The sequence below is a fragment of the Carlito syrichta genome, unplaced genomic scaffold (assembly GCF_000164805.1).
Source record: "Carlito syrichta isolate Samal-C Ts95f unplaced genomic scaffold, Tarsius_syrichta-2.0.1 Scaffold304800, whole genome shotgun sequence".
Classification (NCBI taxonomy): domain Eukaryota; kingdom Metazoa; phylum Chordata; class Mammalia; order Primates; family Tarsiidae; genus Carlito; species Carlito syrichta.
Genome location: NW_007248896.1, coordinates 514,448 through 523,288, shown reverse-complemented (window position 1 = coordinate 523,288; position 8,841 = coordinate 514,448). Strand labels below are relative to the sequence as shown.

Genomic DNA, 8,841 nt, shown 5'->3' with positions numbered 1-8,841 from the left:
CAAAAAAAAAAAAAAAAAAAAGAATGTTTCATACATGACGTTCCTACAAGATGACTATTCCTTCTGAATCAGGAATGCACCTTGAATATGGAACTTAGAAGAGTGAATTAAGGAGGTAGAAAATGTGGAATTTTATAACCTGGCAATGAAAGTGACTGAAACTATATTAGTCAGGCAAAATAAGCTAATCTCTCTAACTACAGGTAAAATAACATTCCAAACACTGAAAAATGTATACAATCAAAACTATACATGGTAGGGGTTTAAGAAACCATTTCCCCTGCTAATTTTTGATGTTTACATGGAATGTTCTTCAAGCAGCAAATAACTTACCAATGATCTTGACAGATTGAAAATGATACATCTCTACCACAACATAAATTAATTCTCTCAGTGGGAAATTGCTAAAATAGGCAAGGTGTCAGAAAGATTTCTTTATGTCTGAAGGAAAGGAAATGATTCCATTTCTTCCAAACATTCTTACATGAAAAATAATAAACTCTCACTTTTAAGCTGTCTCTATTTTCATGGAGTCCTAAGGCACCCGTTACTAATTGGGGCAGAGTTATCTGGTGTTGGACATGAGTCAGTTCCTATTACCTCAGGTATAAAACACACCTAGCTGGAGACTGCCCCCATAATTCATATTATAAACAAATATTATAGAAATACCCCAAAAAGCAGATTGCAGAATTTCACTACATGCTCTTTCATTCCTTAGATTTATAACATAAATATATGCAAAGATCCTGGAAAGTCAATCTTCACAAACTAAAATATAAGGGAAACATGGTGGCCTATGCAAGGAAATGGACTAATGCCCAACATAAATGAACCAACTTATCCTCTGGATGAATGACCTTGACTCTATTTCTAAAGTAATTAGTTGAAAACCTCAGACCAAAGAGATAAACATTTGTTGAATGCTGGTCACACATGTGCTACTACACTTAACTCTTATACAAAATCTATACAATGAGTATCAGTGACTTGCCTAGGTTGACACCATTTGTAAAGGAAGAAGTTCAAGCAGGAACTGTGGTCCATCTACCTCTCACACTTCTCTTGTCCTCAAATGTTCAATTCTGATTGAATACAGGGAGTCAACCATGAATACCCTGAGATGCCCCATAGGAAAAGAGGACCCAGGGCCAGGTGTGGGTGGTGTTAGTGTTCATGCCTGTAATCCCAGCTCTTTGGGAGGCCAAGGCAGGAAGATCACTTGAAGCCAGGAGTTTGAGACCAGCTGGGGCAACATAATGAGACCCCATCTTGACAAAAATTAAAAAAAAAAATAGCTGGGCATGGTAGTGTGCACCTGTAGTCCCAGTTACACAGGAGGCTGAGGTAGATAGAAGGATCGCTTGACCTCAAGAGTTTGAGATTGCAGTGAGACCCTATCTCTCTCTTTTTTTTTTTTGAGTTGGAGTCTCACTCTGTCACCCAGACTGGAGTGCAGTGGCCGCTCCCAGTCACCGCAGCCTCGACCTGCTGGGCTCCAGAGATCTTTCCGCCTCAGCCTTCCAAGTAGCTGGAACTACAGGCGCGCGCTACAATGCCCGGCTAATTTTTTGATTTATTGTAGAGATGAGGTCTCTCCAAGTTGCCCAGGTGGGTCTCAAACCCACGGCCTCAGGAAATCCACTCACCTCAGCCTCCCAAAGCGCGAGATTACAGGCTGAGCCACCGAGCCCGGCAACCCTATCTCTCAAAAGGAAGAGGAAAAAAAAGAAAAGAAAAGAAAAAGAGGTTCCCCTAATCAGAGCAACTTTGAGAAATACTACTGTAGTCACCTTGCATGATGGGAAGTGGATGAAAGGGAAATAAACTGAAAGATGAAATTAACAATTTTACTTATTGGTGAGGGGGTGATGCTAAGGAGATGATGGTGTGATTAGAAGCAGCTTCTATTTGCTCTTAGATTTGGCAAAAATCTTTACTAAGATCCACAATGACCTAGAGTCCCTGCCTCCCTCCTCAGTCTCATCTTATACCTGGCCACTTGGCCAGCTTTCGGCACCTGGGGTTTTTCTCTGTCACAGGACCTTCGCAAAATGTTCCCCTTGGAACACTGTTCCTCCTTCCTCTCTGTACTTACTCAATCCCTATTTATCTTTCAAGAGAAGGTATTCCTGACCGGGTTAAATTTCTCTCTGAATACTCTCATATCACAGAGTTCTTCTATATAGCACTTGTCATGATTACAAGTGCTTATCATGATTATTTGTGTATTTATTTGAATAATGACTATCTACACTCCTACTGAGGGAAGAGAAATATATTCTTTGTTTCTCAGACAGGAAAAAAGAGGGACCTTTCTACCCATGGGGGAGCAGTGACTTAATGGAGCATGTCCTGGGAGAAATGCCTGAGCACACTCAGCTCAGGGCCCAGAGTGCTCTCTGCCTAGCTCACACCCTGGGGCAAGATTCAAAGGGCAGTTTGGGAAATAAGTTGAATTCAAGGAAGGCTTACTAAGAAACCCAGTTGTCCCACATCCAAGGTCCATTCTGCAGTTCAGCTTTATACACTAACAGAGCTGATAGTTTGATCTTCATCTCTGACTCCCATTTTGTTTTTTCATCACTTCCACATTTGGGAGAGGAAGACAAGGGTGTTCTTGTTGGCTCCCTAGAATCCCAACATCCTCCACAGCACATAGGAGGCATTCGAAATGCAGTTCTGTTTTCAGTCAAATAAGCAAAATTAGAGAGAATGGTATAATAAATGCCACATACCCATCACTCAGCTTCAGCAATAATAAACACAGCAATCTTATTTCATCTACTCCTCCACCTGACTGAAGTAAACTTAAGACATTGTATCACTTCATCTATACATAACAAATGATAAGGGCTTTAAATGATATATATGAAATGGGGCATCTTGGCTGCTACTTCTGCTAAGACCTTCTGGGGAAAGCATATTTCTCATCTGGGATATTTTTCTTTTTAAATTACCATTTGCACTTTATTTTGCACAAGTAATGTTTTCTTTGGGTGTTTTGGCAGTGACTCTGTGAATTTCAGCCATGTTACCATTTTGCTCCCTAAATTATTAAGAACTATGGACTGTGAGAAGATGGACTGCTTCTCTTCCAGTGTGATTTTGATCATGGACAATTCCAAAGCATTTGAAACTGGGATTAGTTGCCAGGTTGGGCCACCAATCTGGTGGTGAACTTGCATGTCTATCTCAGGGAGATCTGGCTTTCTGAGATGATAGTATTCAGTTCCAGGAGGAGTCTGCCATTCGTCCTCAGTCTTTCCAGATTGTTCCATCCAAGGAAATATGGGACAGTAAGGCGCCAAACAGAACCTGTTGTCTGAATGGGGGAGCCTGCTTGCTGAGGTTATTTTATGCCCGTCCCCCTCTACCTAAGCAACTGGGAGCATGCTGTATGCAAAGAGAGCTGTGGGTCTGTGCCCCAAGATGCCTGGCTGCTCACAAAGTGTTCCCTGTGCAGACCCTGGTATGGGCAGTTCCACTGCTTTCCTTAGACATTTCTACCTGGCTGTGATGGCCATGTAGCAGAGGTACACCTCACCACCGTCTGCTTGTACCACGTTCATGCTAGCTGGCTTTCCTGTACAAAGGTACTACTAATCACATTTGCCTTTTTCTAGGAATACAAGTTTAGATATCATGTAATTTCATGACCAGTAAAGGGTGCTGCTCCAATGTCCTAACTGAAAGGCAATCATTTTTTAGTTGCCTTAAAATAGTGAATAAAATTCCATAATGGTTTCTAACACTTCCTTGAAGTACCAACGACTTCTTACTTCTGCCCTGCCTTCCCCCAAAAAACTGCTTTTAAAAAAAAGGGTCAGCAGAGCTCGGTGGCTCAGCCTGTAATCCCACGCTTTGGGAGGCTGAGGTGAGTGGATTGCTTGAGCCCGTGGGTTCGAGATCTGACTGGGCAACTTGGCGAGACCTCATCTCTACAATAAATCAAAAATTAGCTGGGTGTGGTAGCACACGCCTGTAGTTCCAGCTACTTGGAAGGCTGAGGCGGAAGAATCGCCGGAGCCCAGCAGGCCGAGGCTACGGTGGCCGGGAGCGTCCACTGCACTCCAGTCTGGGCGACAGAGTGAGACTCCAACTCAAAAAAACAAACAAAAAACAGGGTCAGTCACACCTACCTTGTGCCCAAGTTCTAATTTCTTGATACATGTAACTCTACCAAGGTCTTATATTTTCTTTTAAACAACTGAATTTTATCTTCAGATTATTAAAGGCTATCCCTAATGTGGAACTAAGGATAAAGTTTTGAGTGGAGCTGATCAAAGTCAATTAAGAGAGTATCTTTGAAAGGAAAGATGGAGGAGGCAGGAATGCTGAAGTAATAGAAATCGGCATGTGCGCCAGAAAGATGAGGTAGGAAAGGGGAAGCAAATGGGAGATGCAGACTGGAAAAAATAAAATGGATTACTTGACTGATGATTAGGTGGGTGAAGAGAAACAAGTTAAAAGGCTAAATTGAAAGGCAGGTTTCCATTATCTATAAAAGCTTTATATAAGACAAGGACTCCCCTTTGTTCTCAAGACACTGTAAAAACAGTAAGGTCTCCTTGGAAATACAAGATGGCTCAATCAATTATGCTTTCTCCAAACTATGCAATTATTTCAACTGTTGCAGCAAAAGAAAGAAAATGTTCATGATATATTTAGTTGTAAACCTAAACCATGTGATAAAACCATATATTGTAAAGCCCATTTTTAAATTGCCATCATAAAATATGGCATATATATGTGTATGCACAGTATAAATGGGAAATGTATTAACAGTACATCTATAAAACAATGATCACATGCATATTAGCAATAATATATAAATATTTCTTCAATAATGAATAGATGAATGAATCAATATACTCAGACCAATATAGGGTCAAAGAACTGGCAAGTCTAAGTTATCAACTGTCCAGGTCCCCTCCTTCCCCCAGCATATTCATATTCTCTCTCTCTCTCTCTCTCTCTCTCTCTCTCTCTCTCTCTCTCACACACACACACACACACACACACACACACACACACTGTTCCTTCTCAAGGTAGTTGGCCAAGCCACTCACCTGTTGGAGTGCTGCTTCGGAATGAAGAGGAGGGGGTGATGGGTGGGGTCACAGGGGGAGTAAGGCTTCCACTGCTGTGGCGTGGGGGAGTGGACACATTCCCTCGAGACACTGAGCTGGATAGGGTCAGCGAGAGCTTGGGTTGAATCTTCTTCTTTAGGGATTCCTGCTCTCGGCGGGCAGCATCTGTCATGAATCTGAAACAACAAAGGAAAGTCAGGAACCTGGCCACTGATGGAGCATAAGGACCTATGACCATTAGCCTGAGTTTGACAGGTGCTCAATCCTGGGAAAGGAACTTGGTCACTACATAGTGCCAATCTCAAAAACTCACAACAGCTTCCCTTTTCTTATGTAATGAAAATATCTTCTAGGTTGTGATTTTTAAGTTTCCCCAAAGTTGGGCCCATTTCTTCCCTAGGCAAATCCTCCTTGCCAGGAAATATATACACACAGAATCTATCTGCACTTATATATATCTGCACCTACTGTAATGCTTTCAGTTACAAGAGTTCCTCTCTCTTGGGAGGCTCCCCCTCTTTCCCCCCACCCATAGGAAGCCCACCCCTCTTCAAAGTTCCCCACCACTCCTAAGTAGGTAGAGATTGCTTTTTTAATCTGCAGGTTGGTGGTATTTATTGTTTATTCCACTTAACTGCCTACTTAACATATACGGCCACTCTTTATTTGTAGTGCTCTGGATCCTCAAATTGTTAATTGGGTTTTAAAATTTTCTTGGCTAATTGTGATCTTGCCTCCCTCACCTTAAAGGCAAAGATTCTGCAATGCCCCTACAATGCTTCCTAGCACACTGCCAAGTTCACAAAGGAAACATGCACAGAAGGACTACATATATCTGCCCAAACAGATTCAAGAAGAGGGGAAAAGAGTAGTATAAGAAGGATCACCGTTAAAGATCTGTTTACATTCTGATTTTATCACTCATAAAAGGAAAGACAACTCTTCCTGATAGCTTCACTTTGGAAACTTCAAAGCTATTCTTTTAACACTTCTCTTATGTTAGTATTATTCAAACTTTGTCCTTCTTTCACTGTATAACTTAACATTTCATAAATGCATGTAATAGGAGATTCAAAACAATCTATGAGCCAGGCTCGGTGACTCAGCCTGTAATCCCACGCCTTGGGAGGCTGAGGTGAGTGGATTGCCTGAGCCCGTGGGTTCGAGACCCACTCGGGCAACTTGGTGAGACCTCATTCCTACAATAAATCAAAAAATTAGCCGGGCGTGGTAGCACACTCCTATAGTTCCAGTTACTTGGAAGGCTGAGGCGGAAGGATTGCCGGAGCCCAGCAGTTCAAGGCTGCGGTGACCAGGAGCAGCCACTGCACTCCAGTGTGGGCGACAAAGTGAGACTCCAATTTAAAAAAAAAAAACAATCTATGACATGGTATCACTTACCTAAAGAACACCCATCTTTTCGTACTATGGGCAGGCAGACTTTGTCAGTTGCATTTTGAAAATTGCAATGGAAAGAGTAGTCTATTGCAAGTATGAAAGCGTTTACATAATAAAGCAAACACCTGCACCCACTGCCTAGGCTAAGAAACAGAACACTACAGGTCCCCTCAAGTCCTCTCTCTGCCCCTTCCTCATCAATTGTGTTTTGACTATTTCAATACCCCCATAAACTCATTCCATTGCACTAAAACATGGTATTTTACTGAACCCATTTCACATTCTGCCTACAAAATTCCTTAGAATTGCTCTTCACTACACAATAAAGTTTTGGAAGTCGACAGATAGTTCTAATGCCTGGTGAAAGCTTAGAGTCGATTAAACACTCAATGAAACAACAGTAATATTGTTACAGTGTCTTAAAATTTCTGCTTTTATACTTGGAACATGGACGGCACATTTCTTGAATGGTTTCTGCAATGCAATCCAAATATATAAACTGGATTTTATATGTTGAGCTGAACTGTAATAAAGCTACAAGCTTTGCCTTGAGCCCTGAGGCTGTATGCCACAGGGTGGCAATTTAAAAAGAAGAAAGGAATGCAATGCAAAAGAGAATTGTTTGCACCTGGTAGCCAGGTACTCATTTATTTTCAGATGCAAAACTGGTTCTACTGCTCTTAAAACTTTTTTCTTTATAAACCTCTACTAAAAATATAGACTAGCAGGGAATAGCAAAGAACCAGTGCTTTCTTGTATTATTCTAAGTAGAACTGCTAGCTAGCATAGTGCTGAGCTTCTCAAAACAGGGTAAGCAGTGTGCCAGGGAGTGGACAAAATCATAGGATGAACATGCTGCCTCTTCCAGGAAGCCCAACTGCTCTCAGTGGTAGGTAATTCAAACGAGATTTTCAAATGGTAGAATAAACACAGATATGCTATGGGGTAGGAAAAACTCTTATATCTTGCCTTTTAGTTAAGAGCATGCTGTTTGGAGTTCGATTGGCCAGGGTTCAAATCCTGGCCAGGTTATGCACTACGTAATTTGAGGCAAGTTGATAACCCTCTCTAAACCCCAGCTTTATTCTCTGTAAGATGGAAACAACTGGAGGTAAGGAGTGAACATACATATGTTCCCTTTCTGCATGAGGATTTGATCTGTGGTTAAATTTGTCAGCCTGCTAAGTTGGTATGTCAACTGTGTCACTAGGCAACATTGCTTATACGATAAGAATGGCCCCTGACCGGTGAGTTGCAGACCGAAAGGGACTAGGACATCCACACATATTTGATGGTAAGCTAGGTGTCCTGATTTGGGCTTCCTGAGTGTGGTGACTTTGTACCTGTCCTGCATGGGGAACTGGGGAGCTATGCCAGTGGAGTGTTACAAGGGTGTTGACTCCAGCAGGGTACAAGGTCCCTTACTCCAAGGCAACTCCCACCCCGGCCTCTCTGCACATAAACAGACTGCCATGCGTGCTGCCGCAAAGACTCCTGCAGAGGGCGGCCTGCAAAGACTCCTGCAGAGGGCGGCCTGCTGCAGCCCTGCTATAAGCTGTGGCTCTGTCCTCTACCCTTCTGAATGGAGCCAGTGCCCCATGTGGCCCTTGGACATCATAAAAACTGCCTACTTCAGAGGACTGTTGTGAGAATTAAAGGTGACCTGCCCATCAGGTAGCAAGTGGCTCAAAATGCAGAAGTTGTGGTTGTGTCAAGCATTATAAAGTGTTATGTTCTTAATATTTTGTCTGTGTTCCCCAACTCCAAGTTTCTTGAGGATGTGCCCCATATCCATGGCTCTGAAAGCACCTAGTATGGGTCTTATGCAGAGCAGAAACTCCATTTGTGAAAAGACTGACAGGGAATCAGCCCATAAAGACTGACAGGGAATCAGCCCATGATATGACAGGGAATCAGCCCATATCTAGTGTCAGATAGAAATTTTTGCTGAGATAGATGGAGAGAGGGGAAGAGGGGAAGAGGGGAGAGGGAGGGAGACAGACAGGGGGAGAGGAGGGCATGAGGAGAGGAGAGGAGGGGGGGGGAAAGGAAGTGGGGGGGGAAATAAAGCAGGGCAGTTTCTCCATGTCTTCTGTCTGGTTAAAATGTATTAATAACTTATGCTTATTATGAAATAAATACTCTCCTACAGCTCAGACATAAACAATCATCACAACAGTCACCCCTTCACCTTACATGGGTTTGGTCAGCTATAGACAGCAATCTATTTCTGGCTTATATTGTCTAAATGCTTTCTATATGCAAGAACAAGCCACCCACGTTAAAAGCATTAAACATGCCGGGCTCGGTGGCTCAGCCTGTAATCCCGCGCCTTTGGGAGGCTGAGGTG

At 42.6% G+C, this 8,841-nt stretch overlaps 1 protein-coding gene across 2 annotated transcripts in view; it reads right to left on the bottom strand.

Annotated features, from left to right (window-relative positions):
* JAZF1 (JAZF zinc finger 1) overlaps nt 1-8,841 on the bottom strand; it is a 171,670-nt gene that overhangs the window by 47,123 nt on the left and 115,706 nt on the right. For both annotated transcript variants that reach the window (XM_021713916.1, XM_021713915.1), the window contains exon 3: nt 5,073-5,269. In XM_021713916.1, coding sequence (XP_021569591.1) covers nt 5,073-5,265 — 193 coding nt within the window. In that variant the 5' untranslated portion in view covers nt 5,266-5,269. The remainder of the gene's footprint in view (nt 1-5,072; nt 5,270-8,841) is intronic.